This window comes from Scardinius erythrophthalmus, assembly GCF_964197995.2.
Source record: "Scardinius erythrophthalmus genome assembly, chromosome: 22".
NCBI classification, from domain to species: Eukaryota; Metazoa; Chordata; class Actinopteri; order Cypriniformes; family Leuciscidae; genus Scardinius; species Scardinius erythrophthalmus.
This window is the reverse complement of record NC_138242.1, coordinates 4919675-4943012: the sequence shown is the minus strand read 5'-3', so window position 1 is coordinate 4943012 and position 23338 is coordinate 4919675. Positions and strand designations below refer to the sequence as shown.

Sequence of the window (23338 nt, the reverse complement as noted above, 5' to 3'; positions counted from 1 at the left end):
ATACATAAATTGCAGTGTATAGCCAACAGATGAGAAAAAAATAGCCACGAACTGGTGTAGAAAGAAAGTAGAGCTTCAACTAGATGAACAAGAGGGTAACGTTAGCTTAGCTAACTGCTAGCTGCAATTTCTTATGGTTTGATCTCTAACACAAGTAATGGCTGTAAAATAAATCCAGCAACTGAATTCTAGAGGACCATAGCTTTCAAACAAGGTATAGCATGTGTATGTGTCCTGTAGTGAGACCATTACAACATTAGATGTTTGTGGCTAATGTAACGTTAGGCTAAACACTACACATCGGCCGGGCTGCGATCAGACGGGTCATATAAACACCTAAAAGTCGTTTAAAAATTACCCCAAGAAACAGTGCATTGCTGTGCTGTTGGTACACACGTACATAGCACATTTGGCACAAATTAGCTTATCTTATGTGACATTTTATCAGTGAGACTTCTCTGCAGTTCTTCTCTAAACTGAATGAGGGTCCGCTAAACCGGAATGTGGTTTACAACGGAAGTACTGGACAGAAGTAAAAGTGGGCGGGGCGGAATAAGGTGAATATGGCCCCAGTGATGAGTTGGTCGATGGCCGTCAGGTGTGTGCGTTGATTGCTGGTCAGCTGCTCTGTGTGTGTTGCGAGGGGCGACTGATGTCAGAACGATGGTAGTCCGCCACAATATATATATATATATTGCATATGTATCATATGCAAAGCTGAATTTTCAGCATCATTGTGTGTTGCTTCATTTTTTTGTAAAAACCATGATAAAAAAAATTCAGGATTCTTTGATGAATAAACAGTTCAGATAATCTCTTGAAACATTATAAATTATAAATATTCTAATTTAATTAAATGTGTCCTTGCTGAATACACTTATTTGTTTCTTTGTATATATTTGTGTGTGTGTGTGCGTGTATACACACATTTTCTTAATTTATATATATACACACATTTCATCAATTTCATAATGTGCATGCAGAAACATACAGACCCCCTGCTGACTTTCATAACTTTTGTGTTAAGGTCAACAAGTCTCTTAAAATAACAGATCATTTGCCCTTTTTTATTTCAAAAAAAGAAAAAAAGATTTGAAAACTAATGATTAAGAGATGTACACTCACAGTTTAAGAAAATATGTTCTTGCTTTTTATTTTTATTTTAACCACATGACTGCCAGACTCTTTTTGTTCTGCAGAATAAAATAAATCATACATGAGGTTGAGTATAAGTTTCATTTCTTAGTGAACTAACCTTTTAAACTCATAGTTTATCTGGATACATGTAGTTTTTCACAGTTAGAATGTCCCATAACCCTGATATTAACAAGTATGAAAAAGATTAGCTATTGACCGCTTCGATCTGCAGTTATGACTCATTTGGACCCAGTCTCTCTTTTCTTCTGGCCTGCGTTTCATCTATTTCTCCTCTTCCCACGGCCTCTCCTCTCTCACACTCTCTCGGTTCAGCAGGCAGCGAAAGGTGGAAGAATGGATTTCAAAGGCTATGCCTTTAACCCCACCTCAATATTAGTTTTTATTATTGTTATTGCCAGGCTGGTGGCGGCCGGGCCACGGTGTGCAATTCCGTCTGGGTCCCGACTGATAAAAGCTCATATGTTGCCTCTAGCCTGCAGGTCTGCATGAGGCACTGAACACTACATTTTTGAAGCGATGGGGAGATATATTTTTTTCCAGCACACGGAGCTTTATGGTTAAGCATGCTGAGACATCGGCTCACACGCTTGAGCTGTTCTCAGTGCAGAAATCCTCCGTATCGGGTCGCGCAGCTGTGGGACAGGTACAGCTGGACGTGGCAGGTGGACACGCTTTGTGCCGGGGTTGTGGGTTTCGTCTCGCTGTGGCTGATGAAAATGTCACAGGAAAGCTTTGTACACTGATGAACAGTTACTCATTCTTTGTGTAGAGAACATCAGCAAAAGAACAGCTTTTACTGTGTACTACAGCAGAATTTATAGTTGTGTTTTAAACAGTCCTGTCCTTTTCTTGCATCAAATCTGGAGCGTTTTCTCTCTGATCCTTAAGACAGAAACACTCGATGCAAGTATGCAAATGCAGATGCGAATGCTTGGCCAATGCATTGCAAGTGTGCAGTGTGCAACTGTGGCTAGAAATCTTACAGCTAGAAGAATGGGTAAAAGAATAGCAAAACTCGGAAGAATGTAGATGTAAATTTGAGAACTTGTACAATAGGTATTCGTACTTGCACGCTAAAGTTTACACTCACAGCTCTAACGTAAAAACCTGAAAAATAAAAATTTGAAGTTGAATGTTGAGATTTGCACTCGCAGACGATAGTCACAAACCTGTGTTCTGAATTTGAAGCTGCAGACGAGTAGTCACAAATGTGTAAAATGCCATTCAGAAATACAGTGACAGACACAAACTTGTAGTACATATTTGCATTAAATCTCACATCCACATTTGCAGAACAACCTCAATTAGGCACTTACAACTTCTCAACTTCTTTAAAATCTGCACCTTGACTTTTGCAACCTTTTTGCGATATATTAGATGCAAAACTAACTTGTGCACTTGCAAACTCAGTGGCGGCGAGAGAGAAAGGCAGGTAACGAGACGTTTTATTGGTCGGCGCCTAGCCAATGAAATGGGACTTCTTTTGTACGCGATGATGTCACGACACCCGCAGCCTCTGGGACGTTCTGAAACGCTAACACGGGTTAATAATGTTCTAACTTAGACAGTGATATTAAGACTAAACTCAGTAAACACCATTATAATAAAGCAGATGAGCCCAGAATATGAACACAAGGTGTTTAATTACACATCAAGCGTTGTCCTCCTATAGAAACCGCTTAACGTGGCTTAATGGACTAATAAGACAGAGATGTTTACTGAGTTTGGTCTTTTAATATCACCGCCATAGAACATTAGTATCCCGCGTTAGCGTTTTAGGACGTCCCAGAGGCCGCGGGTGTCGTGACATCATCGCGTACAAAAGAAGTCCTATTTCATTGGGAAAAAATCATTTCTGAAAAATATTATTAAAAGTTTTGAATTAAACAGGTGGTTTTAGGTTACTGTATCTTTAAGGGGATAGTTCACCCTAAAATTTAAATTCTGTCATCATTTACTCACCCTCATGTTGTTCCAAACCTGTATGAGTTTCTGTGTTCTGTTGAACACAAACGAAGAAGTTGACGGTAGCCATTGATAGTATGGAGAAAAAAATATGGCTACCATCAACTGTCTGGTTACCAGAAGACAGAAACTCATACAGGTTTGGAACAACATGAGGGCGAGAAAATGATGACAGGATTTCCGTTTTTGGGTGAACTATCCCTTTAAGACATTTACAGGTATATGTAAATGACCTCTGCTAATGGCTCTTCACATATTACATTTGTGACAACACTTACTCACAGTAAGTCTGCTGTTAGATCCAATATTATTAGGCTGCAATATGATGACTATATGTGTTTGTGTGTTTGTGCTCATCAGGTGTGGATCTAAGACAGGCCCAGGTGGTGGCGCTATCAACCGGCACGAAATGCATTAACGGAGAATATATCAGTGACCAGGGCCTGGTGGTCAACGACTGCCATGCCGAAATCACGACTAGACGAGCTCTGCTGCGGTTCCTGTACTCTCAACTAGAGTTACACCTCAGGTAAAGGACACGCATTTAGATGACTCATATCAATACAGTAAAATGCACAGTAGCCTTTTATTGTGGCCAGCCTAAGGCACACCTGTGCAATAATCATGCTGTCTAATCAGCATCTTGATATGCCACACCTGTGAGCTGGATGGATTATCTCGGCAAGAACAATATTTGAGAGAAATAGGTCTTTTGTGTACATAGAAAAAGTCTTAGATCTTTGAGTTCAGCTCATGAAAAATGGAAGCAAAAACAAAAGTGTTGCGTTTATAATTTTGTTCAGTGTAGTAAAGAACATTTAAAGTAATTGATTTTAATTTAATTTAATTTTAACTGTAGCGTGATATTATATTCAATATTATATTTAAAGATTATATATTTTAAATGTACTTTATTGCAACTTTATCATTACATTTGTAATTACAAATGTATTTAAATACCTGACATACAAGTTTTAATAGAAATGACGTTCAAGTGTTTTTTAGTTCACCATAAATCCTTTATTCGGTAGTACATTTATTAACCATATTTTAAAGACAATATAAGTAATTAGGAAATTACATATAAAAATGAAGTGTCAAAAAGCACTAAGGTTCAGCTAATTGCATTTAATATAAATTTTAACTATAACATGCAATATTAGTTCCGTAGTCCTGTATGCTAAAATGTACTTGTTTTTCCATAAGGGAAGTGAACGTTTTTTTTTTTTTTTTACTTAACATGGTCATGACAGGAGCTAAATAAACATGTATAATGTTTAAGTCTTGTTGCTATACTTTTGACAATGTGTCAATGAAGCCTGTTTATTTACAGTTTAAAAAATGAAGTTACATTGTAAGATATAAAGACACAGGGTCACAATTAATGGGGGGGGGGACGCAATTGTTAGATTTAAAGTCGCATTTGAGATATACTGTAAATTTGCATTGCGGCATATAAAGTGATATTATCATGAAGTCACAATCATGAGATATAAAGTAACATTGCAATAAAAGTCACTGTGAGTTGTGAAGTTGCAATTACGAGAAAGTATTGTAAGATTTAAAGTTGCATTATGATATATATTAAGTGATATTGTGAGTTATAAAATCACATATGTGAGATAAAATGACTGTGACACAAGTCACATTGCAGTAAAGTTGCAATTACGACAAACAATGTTGCAATTGTAAAACATTAAGTCACAAGTGGGAAATATAAAGTCAAAATTACAATAAATAAAGGAGTATCTTTAAGATATAAGGTCACAATTACCTTTTTTGTTCTCCTCTGAGGCAGAAAGGAGCTTCTACAGTAATTTACTGTACATCAGTCTTGTAAGTGCATTATTCTAAACAAGACTTGCTTTCTCACAGGAAAAAAAGTCTTGTTATTTTCTGTGCTAATCAACAGATTAGAGAGGTTGTCGAGAATGCGTTGCACTTGTTGAACCTGATCTCCAGTTAGAGCTTTAGGCAAACAACACATTTTCACACAGAAGCACAATTTTACACCTAAAAAATAACTTTTCATATTTCAATTCTCGGTTTATAAAGAACCTGCATTATCATTTCAGTCTGGTCTGGTGTTGGAGGAATCATTGTGTGGCGGCGAAGACTTTAAATGTCTTCCTCGATGTAGCAGATTGCAGCATAGAAAAGCCTCCTGTAATGTCATATTTGCATACGCGTCTTCCCAGAGTGCATTATCTGCAGCTAAATGGGCCCGCTCGGCTGGGTCTGGAGTCTAGTTTGGAAGATAAGTCATTATGTTCTGCAAATAAAATAGCACAACGGCCATCGGCTTGTTCCTCAGTAGACAGATCTGGAGCAACACGACTCCCACCCTTGACATCGCAGGTCATTTGTGTAATTAGCACAGCTTAGGTGCCAATTAGAGACGAGGATGTTTGCGCGTGTAATGCGCTCCCTGTGCACAGTTCACCTCGTGCACTATTCCGAAACGTCTTTTGTAAGATGTCACAGTGAGGCGCTAATGCTAATTATGATGATATGTGTAAAAGTGGGGCGGCTCTGCTGGAAACGCAGTGTCCTCCCTACAGCTGACTAGCTACAGATCATCCGGGTTAAAGAATTACAGCACGCCGTTTCTCTCGGCCATTTATATTCGCCTTGTTCTGACAGAGTAATAGCACGAGTGCGAGCGCGAGAGGGGAATGTGACAGTGACGGAACTAGCCTTGGTCGCGGCAAGGCCAATATTTGTCTCCTTTGTGTCTTCGGCCCATTATTAGCCGGGAATGTGAGTGCTGAACACTTTCAGACGTGGTTGTTTCTCATGTCTCCCCTCTTTCTTCTTTCTTCCCGCCTGGGGTCTGTGATCACTCTGAAGCAAAAGGAAAGAGGACTGGGAACAATCGATCTTCGTACGGCACAAAGACTCCTGTTTGAGACTGCGAGAGAATGTCCTCTTCCACATGTACATCAGCTCTTCGCCCTGCGGGGACGCCCGTGTGAACTCGCCGTACGAAATCACCTCTGATTGTAAGATTATCTGCTCGTCTGTATCATCTCTTCTGCTCTCTTGTGTCCAAAAGCTACACATGTGTCAAGGTTTCATGTGGTGACTCTAAAAATCTCATGTGGGGCAACATGTTTTTTTGTTTTGTTTTTTCAAAAAATCCATCCATCCATCCATCCATCCATCCACTCACCCATCCATCCATCCATCCACTCATCCATCCATCCATCCATCCATCCATCCACTTACCCATCCATCCACCCATCCATCCACTCACCCATCCATCCACTCACCCATCCATCCATCCACCCATCCATCCACCCATCCATTCATCCACCCATCCATCCTCCCATCCATCCTCCCTTCCATCCACCCATCCATCCACTCACCCATCCATCATCCACCCATCCATCATCATTCATCCATCCATCCACTCACCCATTCATCCATCCATCCACTCACCCATCCATCATCCACCCATCCATTCATCCACCCATCCATCCTCCCATCCACCCACCCATCCACCCTCTCATCCACACATCCATCCATCCAACCTCACATCCACACATCCATCCTCCCATCCATCCTCCCATCCATCCATCCATCCATCCTCCCATCCACCCATCCATCCTGCCATCCATCAACCCATCCATCCATCCATCCTCCCATCCACCCATCCATCCATCCTCCCATCCATCCATCCTCCCATCCACCCATCCATCCTGCCATCCATCAACCCATCCATCCATCCTCCCATCCACCCATCCATCCATCCATCCTCCCATCCACCCATCCATCCATCCATCCAACCTCCCATCCACCCATTCACCCATCCATCCATCCATCCATCCACGCATCCATCCATCCACGCATCCATCCATCCATCCACCCATCCATCCATCCTCCCATTCATCCATCCATCCATCCATCCATCCATCCATCCATCCATCCATCCATCCTCCCTCCCATCCACCCATCCATCCATCCATCCATCCATCCTGCCATCCATCCACCCATCCTCCCATCCATCCACCCATCCATCCACCCATCCATCCTCTCATCCATCCCATCCACCCATCCTTCCATCCATCCACCCATCCATCCATCCATTCACCCACCCATCCACCCATCCTTCCATCCATCCATCCATCCATCCACCCATCAATCCTCCCATCCTCCCATTCACCCATCCTCCCATTCACCCATCCATCCATCCATCCTGCCATCCATCCATCCTCCCATCAACCCATCCATCCTCCCATCCACCCATCCATCCTCCCATCCATCCTCCCATCCATCCACCCATCCTTCCATCCATCCATCCATCCATCCACCCATCAATCCTCCCATCCTCCCATTCACCCATCCTCCCATTCACCCATCCATCCATCCATCCTGCCATCCATCCATCCTCCCATCAACCCATCCATCCTCCCATCCATCCACCCATCCTTCCATCCATCCTCCCATTCATTCATCCATCCACCCATCCATCATCCAAATTTTCAAGTTTGAAGAGAAACAATTTATTACAAAGATGACACTTTTGTCCTCCAAATGTCACGACATCCCATGTAATAAAAGAAAAAAATGTTTTATTCAATTGTATACCTCTATTCAAAATTGACTAAACAAAGTTACACTGAAAAATAAATAAAACTCAAAGTTTCAAAAGAATTATAACAAATTGTGCATCCACATAAATCTTAGAAATGCCTTAATTTTAAAATGCACTTCTTTACATTTATGTGGAAAGTGAAATAAAATGTACTTGTTTTCCCCTCACAAATATCATATCAATTCATAAATATTCAAGTTTTTGGTGAAGTTGTACCACATGACATTTTACAACCTGAACTAACATTGCCTTGTCATAAAAGAGGTCAAATTATCAGATATTTTAAGAGACATTTGAAATACTGACCTCGACAGTGGATCTTTTCAGGCAAAAGTTAAACTGTACAGTATGTGTGAATTGCAGTTTTATAATAATTGAATATATAAGCCATTAAAAATGAGCATGCCAACATTGACCCTATAGCACTCTTTTTTTCCTCAGTGCACAGCAACAGACACTTGGTGAAGAAGTTCCACAGCCACTTACGGACAAAGATTGAATCCGGGGAAGGGACACTGCCGGTGAAGTGCGCGGGTCCCGTTCAGACGTGGGACGGGGTCCTTCAAGGAGAACGGCTCATCACTATGTCTTGCACAGACAAGATTTCCAGGTCAGTGTCAAAAACACTGAACATTCACTCAAACTTCTGTATAAAGAAAAGTCAGTAATCAAACACGGGTCTCTGACGCTCCCACTATGAGAAGACATTCAATGAAAGGTCTGATCCCAAGTCTAAGATGCTCTGCTTAATATTTTTGTAGAAACCGTAATACTTTTTTTTTTTAATGATTTTTTTCCTATGGAAAGTTCAAAAGAACAACATTTATTTGTAACATTCTACAAATCATTTTAAATGTCACTTGTGATCAATTGAATGCATCCCTAATGAGTAAAAGTATTAATTACTATATACAAATTTAATTGTAGTGTACATCTAAAAACTCATATTGAATGATCCTTTTCTGCCATTATTTTGTGATGTATAGGCTAGCTCAAGTCAGAAATCGTCATTTATAAAAAAATATATATATTTTGAAAAAAATGTATGTGTAAAAATATTGGATTTAACATTAAGTCCTGCAGTATACATTTAGCCTGAGTGTCCAAGGTGATATTGTGCCATTTTAGAGCGATTCAACAAAGCAGGCGACCATCTCTGAAGTGTGATTGTGAAGCTCAAGTGCTGGTAGTCTATTGATTTAAGGTTTATTTTTATGAGAGGATTAGTTTTTATGAGGGCGAGTTAGTCTCGTTTAAGCTGGGCGACTTTTACACGGCATTATAATGGCCGAGGGAAAGGTTGGTGTGATATTTGCCTTGAGGATGGGAGTTATTCAAACCCATGCTCTGGGACTGGCGTGATCACCATTATTGTCTTATGACGAGGTGTGCTTTAATAATCCTTCAATAATTAGCTTCTGTATGGGATACGTCAGTGTTAATCTGGACCCTAATGTGCATGATTCATCAGTGTTCATATATATATATATTGAATCATGATAAATCATGCACGTCATGCACAAGCATATATATATATACACTGCCATTCAAAAGTTTGAGATCGGTAAGATTGTTAATGTTTTTAAAAGAAGTTTCTTATGCTCACTAAGACTGCATTTATTTGATTTAAAATACAAAAAAAAAGTAATATTGTTAAATATTATGACAATTTAAAATAACTGTTTTCTATTTGATTATATGTAACATTTATTCCTGTGATCAAAGCTGAATTTTCAGCATCATTACTCCAGTCTTCAGTGTCACATGATCCTCCAGAAATCATTTTAATGATGATTTGATACTCAAAAAACATTCATTATTATTATCAATGTTGAAAACGGTTATGGATCTTTTTTTTTCAGGATTCTTTAATGAATAGAAAGTTAAATTTCATTTATTTGAAATAGAATCTTTTGTAACATTATAAATGTCTTTACTGTCACTTTTGATCAATTTAATGCATCCTTGCTGAATAAAAGTATTGATAATCAATCATGAGACACTGCAGAATGCAGTAACGATGCTGAAAATTCAGCTTTGATCACAGGAATAAATTACATTTTAAAATACATTAAAAGAAAAAACAGTTATATGAAATAGTAATAATATTTGACAACATTTTTTGTATTTTTAATATATATATATATATATATATATATATATATATAATATTTTTGTGGGAACCGTGTTACATTTTTCAAAAGTTCAAATGAACAACATTTTTTTGAAACAGAAATTCATCAGAATTCATTGTGTCCTTCATGAATAATTAGTATTTATTAACTTATGAAGGGTTTAGTCATGTTTTAATGAAGTCTCACTCTAAATTATCTTAAGGCCCTCAACAGCTTCACTGGACGTTAGAATGAGACTGCAGTTAGTGTGTAACAGTTAGTGTAACAGCCACTGATCTATATAATGTCATCTGTATAGATCAGTGGTAACAGCTGATGTGAGTGGATGAATATTTGCTGAGGTATTTCTCCAAGAGAGTGTGATCACTCCAGTTTCAGACATTGTCACTTTCACACGTATTTATCTATGACACTCTCTATGAATGTGTGAATCGCACTGCCCAGAGATCGCTCACACACACTCACCGTGCACACACATGCACGCACACACACAGAGCACACACACACACACACACCTGTGTCTGAGCTGACTGCCATATGTTTGATTTAATTACCACCATCACTTGCTTCTGTTTGTTTATGTGCACTTTGACAAGCTGAGAAGTGTGAACATTTCTGTTTACTTGTACTGTCTGTTACACACACTTCTTGTAAGCAGAAGTCAAGTCTATGATCTGTTGATATCATGATTTTAGGTTAATACTGAGGTAATATTCTCAACCCGTACTTTTAACTAAAATGATTAAAATAAGAAATTGTATTTTGCATGTCACTAAGCACCACTTTATGTCCACCCACTTTATCATTTTACAACCAATTTTTTTGTAATTCCTAATTTTCTCAATGCTTATTCTCATTAGATTCCCATCACTGTAATACTGTATCACAATAATAATAATTCAGCATGAATTAAAGGCGGTACAACAAAAACTACTATGCACAATCAACCGTTTAAAATGTACATAATGCATGGGTTTTCATGATAAGAATTTTTTTTTTTTTACAATAATGAGAATTTATGCCAATTTCCTGAATGTATTAAAAATAGAAACCACCTATGATATTTTTTTGAGAGAGAAAAAAATCATAAAATCACATAAAAAAAATGTTTTTTTTTTGTTTTGTTTTTTTTGAGGTGACGTGACCTGCATGTTTTTTTTTTTTTTTTTTTTTTTTAATGCCTCTCAGAGCATAGCAACAGTATCTAAGGGGCGGGGCTTAGTAGAGGCTAATTTCAGTAACGGGGAAAATACACTTTTTTTCCCGAGCAAGCTCTTCTTCATCTGCTCTTCCCTCATTGAAATGTTTGGAACCCTAAAGTGTGAGCTGTAGACATGATTACAATAGAAGCAATACTCAAATGAATCCTGTCAGTAAATCACTAAGCCCCACATGTAATGTGTGTATGTTAGTCTGGACACATCGACTGAGTCACACCGAGGTGAAGCTCTCTCCCCTGGGCCATTCATCTGACCAATCAGATTGCATCGGCCAGGACCACAAGGGTCTGACTCTATCTGGCTAGGTCATCGTACAGGGTTAAAGTAATTACTTTTAAAAAACACACACAGAATAAGACAGAATAGAGCATCCAGATCTTTTTTCTGAGTGCCACTCCTTTTCCATTCTATGTCCCGTTGAGTTATCCTGCTCTTTTGTTGAGCCCACAACTCAGAGGAGCCGTTGATCAAGGTCACCATCAAGAGCAGGCTGGAAAACAGCTTTAAAGTCCTTATAGTCCCTTATAGACCAACTCCATTCATCTCCACTGGCCTCAACCAGCGCACCCTGTTTTTCATCCTTACTCGCAGTCATTTTCTTCATCCCTTCATCATTTTCCCTGACCTCACATCATTATCCTCCATCATTATCCGCCACAGGAAAGCTGCTCTGTAATAATGGGACCTCACTGCAAAAAAAAAATAAAAATCTAAATATATATATATATATATATTTTTCCAGTAAATATTTATGTCATAAGATTATTTAGAATAAGAAATATATACTATTGTGATATAAAATAATAACTATAAAATAAAGTAAAATGTATTTTATTATATAATAAATTAAAACTTAAAAAATACAATTAATACAAATTATATATATTGAGAATATAAAATAAAATTAATTTTAAAAAAAAAGTGTCAGATTAGGTCCCACTGCAATAACATTGCAAAAAAATAATTTTCTAAATATGTATTTTGTTTCCAGTAAATATTTATATAGCATAAGTTATTAAGAATAAGTAATATAATATTTTAATATGAAATAACAATAAAATGAATATTTTTTATAAAATATTAGATATATTAACAATATAAAATAAAATGAATAAAATTATCAGATTGATAGGCCTAATGTAACATTATGAAATATATAAAACATGAAATAAAATAAAAGTAATATTATTATTTAAATTAAGTATCAGATTGATAGGCCCCACTGCAAAAAAAAAAAAACTTAAATATTTCTTTGTTTCCAGTAAATATTTATAAAGCATAAGATATTAAATTAAAATAACAGAAATATTCATATAAAATATATATTTCTTTCAGTATTTTGTATAAATTATTATTAATAATAGTAATAATAATAATAATACAATTAATACAAATAAAATATTAGATATATTAAGAATATAAAATAAAATTAATTGATAGGCCTAATGGAACATTATGAAATATATCAAATAATAAAATAAAATAAAAAACTAAAATAATGATATTTGTCATATTATAATTTTTTAGCATAATTGTGTTTGTATAACTTTAGGTGGCATTATTCCCATGGCATTTGTTTTCCCCTGGACTCGATACAGTGAGCTTCCTACTTTTGCAGTGTTATGGTAGGTGTTATTATGGTCTGGAGGCAGTAAGGTATGCCAGGCTGATTGAGTGGATTGAATGTTTAATTAAGTTGATGAGTGCTTTAATTGAAGGCATAAATGGCATGCCTGTGAATATGATCCGTCATATTCCATTTGAGTTTTATGTAGATGAACACATTATTTTAATGGTCCGTCGTTTTACAGCACTGGAGAGAGGGAGGGCAAGAGGAGGGAGATGATGGAGGGATGAGGGAGGTTAGGAGGAGGGTCTCCCGTTTGCGTTTCTGCAGCAGCCAGATGGCTTTTCTTCAATGAGAATTAAAAGATGTTTCTAATTCACAGCGTTGCCTCCTGGGTAAATTAATATTGCAAGCCCAGTCATTTCTGTTTTGCTAGAATCTCAGACAGAAAGAGAGAGAATAGAAAATAATTTTGTCTGTATACGCAGGAGATTTCACAAGCAGATTGTTGCTCAGGTAAACGGATTTGAGACGCTGGGCGGCAGCTCTTAAAGAGCGACCCGTGTTAATTGACTGCTTGGGAAAGCAAAAACTATAATGGCTTATTAGTCATGAACAGGGACGAGCAGAGAGAGAGAGAGAGAGAGAGAGAAAGAGAGAGGTGCCTGCAATCATTACTGGCATGATAAAGAGACATTAATTAAGCAAAAGAACAGTGATGTAAAAATTAGCTTAATATTTGTAAATGATTGCGCTTTTCATAAATTCATTAGCTTACAGTCTGAGGTTAAAAACAAAATGTTTATTCAGTCTGGTGAGATTCTGCCTGAATTAAGCCTGTGATCAAATGTAACTTTGAAAAAAAGACATTTTGTCATTTATCTGACATCTTTAAAACAATCAATCCATCCATCCCACCCACAAAATTGGCTCAAACTGGCTGAAATCACAAGCTCCAATCTGATTGGCTCTCTTAACGTAATTTTCGTGAATACTGGGTTGATACAAAGGGCACTTATGAAGAATACATAGTTGCTGGAAAGCACAAATGTCAGATTTAGCTAAATGTGGTTTACACCTGCTGATCAGGAGTCTTCCTGCCTAAAGGTCTGGTCACGTTTACCGTTGTTTGCCGAATATTCGCAAGAAAAATCGTTTCAATAGGAATACACGCGATTGGGAATTTTTTGCGAGGGCGAAAGATTTCGGAACGGTTCAAGTTTTTGATACGCTGCATTGATTGTTTAAAAGTGACTTCTGTGTAAGCTGTGTATCATACATATTACAACACTATTGACAATGGACGTGAAATTTCGCCAAAATAATGCTAATGTGTGTCTGCTCTTTAAGTGGCCGTAATATGCTCACCTACACATAGGACTACACTTGGGACGAGACTACACTTTTCCTAACCCCTTTGCACTCTCTACAGGTGGAATGTGCTCGGCCTGCAGGGGGCGCTGCTCAGTCATTTTGTGGAGCCGGTGTATCTGTACAGCCTGACGGTGGGCAGCCTGAGACACACGGGTCACTTCTCGAGGATGATGAACCACCGGCTGGAGAGACTCGGCCCTCTGCCCAACTGCTACCGCCGAAACCAGCCTTTACTCAGCGGTACTTTCTTTTCTCTGTTCACTAAATGTTAAATAGATTCTGAGCAATAGTATGTTTAACGACCGTGTTTATTTGGTCAGTATGAAATGAAATGTAGTGCAACTGGTCTTACTTGCATCCATCCTATCAGGATTCAAACAAGCATCAGCTGGCATGGGAGGTGGGATTCATAGGATGCTAAAGAGGGGATGAGAGTAATGGAGGCTAAGAAGTAAGAGCTGTGTATGTAAACCTCACTCCCATGGCCTCAAGATTCGCTCTAGTGACTTGTTAGCATGCCCACCTCCTATTCCGGTTGGCTCTGTTTCGAATCCCGCTCAAAGTGGTGCAATTGCTTTTTATTCACTACAAAATGTCAGAGGGCAGCACTGAGTCGTGTCATTTACAGGGCATTCGTTCGGAAGGATAGAAGTAGTAGCGGATCCATCATTGCATTCAAAATTTAGTTAATGTACTTCTTTACTTCCCTCCACAACTTTGCCAACCTGAACACATTTTTGTAGTCTTTCAAACACGAATTGTAAAAATGTGGGTACTTTCTGATCTCCTTATACTATCAATTTATCTTTTTTTTAGTTTTCCTTCTCTGTTTCAGCGTGTTTTGTATTGCTCTTTCCGCACTCTTCTAACTACTGCACTATACATCACGACTATGCATGTGTAACGTAGGCCAGTAAGAACTGTGAATGTAAACCTCACTCCCCTGGCCTCAAGAGGCACGCTAGACTAGAGGCTGCGGTCTTCAGCGTTCTTGATAGCATGCCCACCTCCCACACCAGAGACCCGGTTTGAATCCCGCTCGGAGCAGGTCGAGTAGGATCGGTTACATTTGGTGCCGTGACCCGGGTGGGAGTGAGGTTTAAGGGGTCGGGTGTAACGTAGGCCAGAAGAACTGTGCATGTAAACCTCACTCCCCTGGCCTCAAGAGGCACACTAGACTAGAGGCTGCGGTCTTTAGCGTTCTTGATAGCACGCCCACCTCCCACACCAGAGACCCCGGTTTGAATCCCGCTCGGAGCGGGTCGAGTCGGACCGGTTACATGTATCTCCAACTAGTGGACTCCTCTGTCTCAATTCACCTTGCGATGCACTGTTGAACGTGCACTGCCTGAGCGGACACAAACATTGGGCTGCACCTCAGTACTAGACCCTCCTAATGGCGGAAATTAAGTCACACGGACTGTCGCGAAACAAGGACGAGCAAAGTATACTTTGGCCTTTACACTAGCAAGCCCAAGGTTATGGGTTTAATTCTAAGGGAGCACACATATCAATAAAATGTATAGGTTGAATGCACTGTTTAACCTCAGACCTTGCCAGTGCTCTAGCAGATGTGACCTTAAGCGCACGGAGGACATTCTGTCTCGCTCCATCACTTTGTTAAACTGCTCTCTTGAGCCTCAGTATGGCAGACGGACTGCTCTATTGGATCTACCCATCCTCCAAGTCAATCTCATCAAACACCTTATCACTTCCATTGAAGAGGAGAGAGATCCATTCACTCTTCCTCTCACGCCCAGTGGGCCGCATGTCTCCGGCACGGCCCTTTTCACCACCATTGATGAGCTTCTCCTCCTTTGTCTGGGCTCTCTTGTTGGGGAAAATGGACTGGTTATTTTAGGCATCGCCATCAAAAAGGGTGCAGAGTTCCCAAGAAGCGTCCGAGATCTCTTATCATAGAGGAAGCAAAAGTGAGACTGTCCTCAATGGTCAAACCTGCACTAAACGCTCAGATGCTTTAGCATATATATATAGTAGATTAGGTATAGGTGTAGGCCTAGCTCAAATACAATATCACAGTTAGTGTTTTTGCAGCATTCTAGTGTAAAATACTCTGCATGAAGGATAGACAAATCATTAGTGTCAGTAAATGTAGACAGCTTGAGGGAAAATAAAATGACTGTTATTTCCTTCTAACTTTTCCTGTGACTCATTATTTGTTTATTATTGACTCATTATTTAGTCATACTTATGCACAGAGGAGGTCATTAAAATGTGTTTTACTTAACGTAGGTTGCATTTTATTATGCAAATGTTAGATTGACGCTCCAAACAACAGTATGTTTACAAACAATGTACTGTATAATAAATGTGCAGAATATGAAGGTGCTAAAAGGTTAAGAAGTATTTAAATAATATACACATACATAAGATGAAAACTAGTCTTCCAAGAAAAATGTTTTATTCGACATGGAGGTTGTAACCTCATGGACACCATGTTGCGATCACATGACCAGCTGTGTCACACAATTGAAAATCCATTCAGACTGAATCCATGAATATACATTTAAAAAAGAAAAGGAATGAAAGATAAACTAATGCAGTTAGTAAACAAACTTTATGCATCCAGGCCAGTAGGTGTCAGTATAAAGTCCAAAACATCTGGGATGAAGAAGAGTTAGCAAAGCATTACACAAATCACACTACATAACATAACTAGTATAAGCAACAAGAATTCTGCTTGGCTGGTTCACCTGCTTGACCAACATTAAATCAGACTAGACCAGCAAATGGACCAGACTGGAAACTCAAATTCATGTTGTAGTGGTGAAGGTGCTGAGTCTAAATGGTAACCTTCATGCTGTGAAACTCTTACATGATTCACTCAAACCCCTACCCTTTGACAGCAAAAAATGAGATTGCAGGACGTCCTTCAAATACGGGTCATACACTTTAGCCCATCACTTTTAGAAGATACAAAGTGGCACTTAAGAGTAGCTTTATGTCAAATACAGAGCGATCACATTTAGCAGCATCTTGCGTAAAATGCTAGGCATGATGGATAGACGACAACATTGTGACTGACAGTAAATGATGAAGCCTGCTCGAGGAAAATACAAATTAAGTGCTCTATTATAGACATATAAGGATAAACAGAATGAAGAGTGTGAAATGACACCGTGAAAGAGTGAGCGAGGTTCCAAGAAGGACGCTGCGTTACGGCATTAAAGGATATGCACATTATAATAGCAGACCATTTAGTCCACCTGTTTGAAGCCCTGGATAGAGATTCTGAGATTTGCAGGAGGATTAAAGGAGAACTTGGTAACTTTTTTAACTTAATAAAACTGTCTAGAAATCATTTGGATGGTTAAACAACCTGTTCTGGTGATATTGGTGACTTTCCCTGCTCCCCCCAGCGTCCCAGGCGGAAAACCAACCTTGCAACTTGGGGACTACCGTCCCGGCAAGTTGGAAGTCTCGTGAGAAACGAGAACGAGCGCGAAACACGAATTGCTTTACGGCAATTCGACATAAACACACACGCATGTATGATGTATTACCAGATTACCCACCTCGGTAGACATAACTCCACACGATACAGTTGGCTTGCTCCGATCAAAACAAACGCACATGAGCAGCGGTAGAGAGGGGGAGGAGGCCGCCGCAAGTGAGTTTTTTACGACCGTGTTGTGAAATATACGCCCCCCCACAGCTGTAGGGGGAGCTCGTGGGGAAAACATGCGACAACAAAAGGGAAAATCAGCAAAGAAGTGACTAGAGTTCACTACAGTTGCCGAGTTCTCCTTTAAAGGAATAGTTCATCTTAAAATTAAAATGCTATATGACTTACTTTCTACTGTGGAAAACAAAAAGAGACACAATGCCCACAACTGCTCTTTTTCAGGATAGGAGCTCCAGCAAATAATGCATCAAATGTGTCCTTTTCCTCACACAATGTAATCACATGGCTTCATACGACTTTGAACATAGCGCACAAGTCATGGTCCATTCAGAGCTCGGCAGTCACAGGCCCCATTATCAAAAAATAGTACATTTTGGCAATATTTCTCAGCAGAAAGTAAGTCACACAGGTTTGAAATGAGAGTGGATCAGTAAAAGATGACAAAAGTTACATTTTAGGGTGAACTATCCCTTTAGGGCTGCTTAAAAATTAGTCTACTGCTAGCATGTTTTGCTAAACATAAACACCAAATTTCTGAATTTTCACAGTAAATGACTTTGCAGTAAATATTAGCACAGCTGTCAAAATGCTCTCCTTTATCAATACTCTCCACAGTTTAGCAAACATGCTACCGCATTAAAACATGTTACGCCATTGTGTTTCATGTAAAGCATTTCAGAAGTCGGCGACACAGCTCATGGGCATGCTATCATACTCTCCACTTTAAGGAAGAAAGAATGCCATGCTAATTGGTGTAGTGATGCGGCAATGATTGAGGAGCCCGAGAGATCCTTTGTGCCTGGAACCAGTGTTTACCTCAAAGATAGCACAGACGACACACAGACATGCTCGCCTGCTAATGAAACACTTCAGCAATCACATGCTAAATAGAACCTCCCTCGAGTGCTCCTGCTTTCTTTAAGTCTCGCTCTCTTTTCTTGCATGCGCAGGCCTGAGCAACAGTGACTGCAGGCAGCAGGGGAAGTCCGTGTGTTACAGTGTCAATTGGACGGCAGGCGACACCCAGCTGGAGGTTCTCAACGCGTTTACTGGGAAGAGGAGGGACTCCGGAGCTCCGTCCAGACTCTGCAAGCATGCGCTTTTTGCACGCTGGATCAGACTCTATCGCAAGGTGAGCTTACCTTTGAATAAAAAGAGTCTTTTTTATTTAACACAACAGACATGATGTCAGCATCTTAAATTGTGAAATGACATGAATGCACACACACTAACTAGATTCAAAATTCGTGACACACGTAGGCATTGCATTCTAAGTGTTGCCACTAGGGGCACTATAGCAAGCATTTGATAGTTCACCCAAAAATGAAAATTAGCCCATGATTTACTCACCCTCAAGTCATCCTAGGTGTCTATGACATTCTTCTTTCAGATGAATACAATCGGAGTTATATTAAAAAAATGTCCTGGCTCTTCCAAGCTTTATAATGGCAGTGAATAGCTGTTTCTTTTTTGAAGTCCATAAAAGTGCATCTGTCCATCATAAAAGTGAATCTATCCATCATAAGTGCATCTATACATCATAAAAGTGCATCTATCCATCATAAGTGCATCTATCCATCATTAAGTGCATCTATCCATCATAAAAGTGCATCTATCCATCATAAATGTGCATCTATCTATCATAAAAGTGCATCTATCCATCATAAATGTGCATCTATCCATCATAAGTGCATCTATCCATCATAAATGTGCATCTATCCATCATAAGTGCATCTATCCATCATAAATGGCCATCTATCCATCATAAGTGCATCTATCCATCATAAATGGCCATCTTTCCATCATAAGTGCATCTATCCATCATAACAGTGCATCTATCCATCATAAATGTGCATCTATCCATCATAAATGTGCATCTATCTATCATAAAAGTGCATCTATCCATCATAAATGTGCATCTATCATCTATATAAGTGCATCTATCCATCATAAAAGTGCATCTATCCATCATAAATGTGCATCTATCTATCATAAAAGTGCATCTATCCATCATAAATGTGCATCTATCATCTATATAAGTGCATCTATCCATCATAAAAGTGCATCTATCCATCATAAAAGTGCATCTATCCATCATAAAAGTGCATCTATCCATCATAAAAGTGCATCTATCCATCATAAAAGTGCATCTATCCATCATAAAAGTGCTCCACACAGCTCTGACAGGTTAATAAAGGCCTTCTGAAGCGAAGCAATGCGTTTGTGTAAAGTATCCAAATTTAACATTTTACAAACTGTAATCTGTAACTTCCGCTAACTGTCGTACGTGCGTTCACGAGAGACTGGCGTTCCAGCGTAGGACGCTCCGCTGAGAATATGCTAGTTCTCGCGAGGACCAAGTTTCTCGTGAACACGTGTACGACAGTTAGCGGAAGTTACAGATTACAGTTTGTAAAGTTTTAAAGATGGATATTTTTATTTGGAAACAGCCATTCACTGCCATTATAACAACCAGGACTTTTTTTTTTTATATAACTCTGATTGTATTCGCCTGAAAGAAGAATGTCACACACCTAGGATGACTTGAGGGTGAGTAAATCAAGGGCTAATTTTCATTTTTGGGTGAACTATCCCTTTAACTGAAGAAATAACCTGATTTCCTAATTAAACACCACTAGCTAAATTATGTTACCACAACGTACCATACGTTCAGCATTTATCTGCATTAATCATTTTCCATACTACACGGCGTCTTAAAAAGTATGCAGTGTACAGTACATACTGCACAGTATGCAGTACACTAGTATTTCATTACGAACATAGCCTTAAATTTGGACTGAAACAGGAGTTGCAATAGTCTTTTCTTCCCTGTTGTGACGTATATCTGAGTGAACCGGCTCAACCTCGGAGAGGGACTTGATTTGATCCACCGGGAATTGATTACATCGTTGTCGTTTGTTAATTGCTGTGATCTCATGTGAGTGACAGGTTGCTGAAGAGGAGGGATAATTATCCTGCCCTCGCGCTGGTACACACTCATCAGAGAAGAGATGTCATTGGGAGGGGAAGGGGAAGTTCATGTTTACTTAAAAAATAATGATGTGCACAAATAAATCATTTATAATAAACTGCAATATTGTATAAAAAAAAATAACAACTGCCAATTTTGATTTCATGGTGACTTTTATAGCCGCGTTTCCACCATCAGGTCGAATGGTTCTAAGAACGGTTATATTTCCATTTGACCTTGGTTCGGCACGGCAGGATTACAAACCGTACTCGGCCTGGAATTCTCAGCACGGTTGGCTAACGGTTGTTTACTTCGCTCAAATAGCGCGCTGGCAGCCAAGCAACAGACAGTGACCAGTCCTGAGTGGTCTCAGCATGGTTAGCCAACCATAACGCCATAACATCCTCCATAACACGGTCGCTATTTACATCATATCGTCAGTACACTCTTGTGTCACAAAAGCAATGAATTTGTATACATTAAATTCCAAAGAGCTCCTTTATCAGCCCCACGGGGGAAAATGAAACCATATCCGGACCTGCTGGGCCGGATCGGCATGGAATGGACCGGTTAAGCAATGATAATGGTTTGGCTTGATGGTGGAGAAGTGGCTTTTAAGTCCCGTTCACACTCACAACGATAAATCTGAAGTCGCTGTTCTGTTGGTTTCTTTACTTCCATTAGTAGTTGTATCATATCGCTGCTCTTAAAGGGATGGTTCGGAGTAAAATCAACTTAGGGTCCTTTGCACCATGACCCCGAGCCAAACACCCCCCAGAAGCCTTTTTTCCCCTTGGTCGAACATTATTAAAGTTAGAGTTTATTTAGAGACATCAGCCGAATGGCTTAGTGCAGGTAGTTCTCCTTATACATCCTTATACATCGCTTTCTGCCAGGACTTTTACAGGCTTTTCCCAAATCACGGAAGTGACCTCGACGCCCGGATAGCATCAGGCAAGTGTTATTAAAATAAACTCCTGATGTACTTATAAACTTTCCAATGCCTCGTTTTATGAGTACAGAACCTATTTGTACTACTGTAGAAGTTTGGTGCCATTCTGGGCATTATTAGAGGGGTAATTTACAAGATGCATCATAGGATCCATTAGCGCCTGCACTAAGCCATCCGGCTGATATCTCTAAATAAGCTCTAACTTTAATAATGTTTGACCAAGGGAAAAAAAGGCTTCTGTGGGGGTGTTTGGCTTGAGGTCATGGTGCAAAGGACCCTAGGTTGATTTTACTCCGACCCGGGTTGATTCTGATTGACAAATCTGATTGACAAAATCTAAAAAAAAATATCTGATTGATTCCCGAAGGCAATTAAATGTCCAGGGACACCAGTGGCGCCCTTGCTGATCACTGCAAACACATGTATACACACCTTTAGGATTAACTTATTAGAGTGCAAGCAGTTTGAGGTTAAGGGTCTCGATCCATAGGACAACGAAACCTATAACCTTTCAGTTCCCAGCCTAGATCCGTTGGTGTTTTCTCAGGTCAGTATAAAGAACTGATAACACTTTATGCTGATGATCCCCAACAGACATACTGACTATAAGTAATTTTGCAAGTACATGTCAACTTATTCTACTAACCCTAACCCTAAAAATGTACTAATACTCAACCAATACTCTCATGAGAGTTAGTTGACATGTAGGTCTAACGTATCTAAAGGGGACCATCAGAATAAAGTGTAACCAAAGAACTAGTTGAGGATGAATAATTCTGTTTTTATTAACCAGAACAGACAGCTCCCATTTGTTATGAGACGGAAAAAAAAGCGTAGGGCAGAATTAGGCCCTCATCATGTAAATGTATGGGAGAGATGCCGGCTGCTGTACCAAATGCTGGCAGTTAAAATCTAATGACTGTGGAAATGGTAATCATCTTGAAAAGCACTTGAGCGGCCTCCCATGGCAAACGCTCAGCGCTCGCAGTCAGGGACGCAAGAGCACACACACTAATCTCCAAAGAAACTTTTCTTTTCTCCGTTCACCGCGCCCCTCTTTGCTCTCAGTTTTTTTTTATTTTTTGTGTGTGTGTGACAAAGAAACGCACAAAAGCACGGAGAATGTTCAATTGCTTGTGAAATTTAAATGGAGAGATTACACAGCTGCTCAAATGCCACGTTTGTGCCGGCTCATTCGTTTTGTTTTGCACTCTCACCATCTCTTCTGTCTGCCGAATCCCTCTTTCCTATCATTGTTTCTTTGGTTTCCTCTCTCTGTAGCTGGTGGTCCGTGGGGCGAGTGGGATGCCTCTGTACTGTGAAGCGAAGCAGGCGGCCGGCACCTACCAGACTGTGAAGCTGCAGTGGTTGAAGGGTCTACGGGAAGCAGGATTAGGGACCTGGGTCAGAAAACCTCCCGAGCAGGAAAACTTCACTCTGACTGTATGAATGCAGAAGCCTAACCTGGGCGTAATCGTCCTCTTGTCACCAAAACCAACTTCGCCTGCCATCCAGTTGCCACAGAAGCCCTTTCTCACCCCTAAAGTCACCAACATCCCACTGCCAAAAAATCTCCACAGGGAGATGACAAGAATCGCGACTAGGTGGTAAACCTTGTTCTGTCAAACTCTCACAAAATTTTAAAGGGGTCATGAATTTTTTTATATTGTTGTCTGAGGTCAACTTATGACGTTCGCTTGGTTTTTACATTCAGAAACATCAAAATGAATAAGTAATAGTCTATTTTCTACCC

The 23338-nt window shown here is 39.5% G+C and overlaps 1 protein-coding gene across 1 annotated transcript in view; it reads left to right on the top strand.

Moving 5' to 3' along the window:
* The window catches only part of adarb2 (adenosine deaminase RNA specific B2 (inactive)), a 204569-nt gene extending 181460 nt beyond the window's left edge, over positions 1 to 23109 (top strand). Inside the window, exons 5-10 of the mRNA XM_081353001.1 lie at positions 3484 to 3652; positions 5974 to 6125; positions 8162 to 8330; positions 14075 to 14256; positions 18613 to 18794; positions 22867 to 23109. Of these exons, the coding sequence (XP_081209127.1) occupies positions 3484 to 3652; positions 5974 to 6125; positions 8162 to 8330; positions 14075 to 14256; positions 18613 to 18794; positions 22867 to 23034 (1022 nt within the window). The 3' untranslated portion in view covers positions 23035 to 23109. The remainder of the gene's footprint in view (positions 1 to 3483; positions 3653 to 5973; positions 6126 to 8161; positions 8331 to 14074; positions 14257 to 18612; positions 18795 to 22866) is intronic.
* The last annotated feature ends 229 nt before the right edge of the window (positions 23110 to 23338 follow it).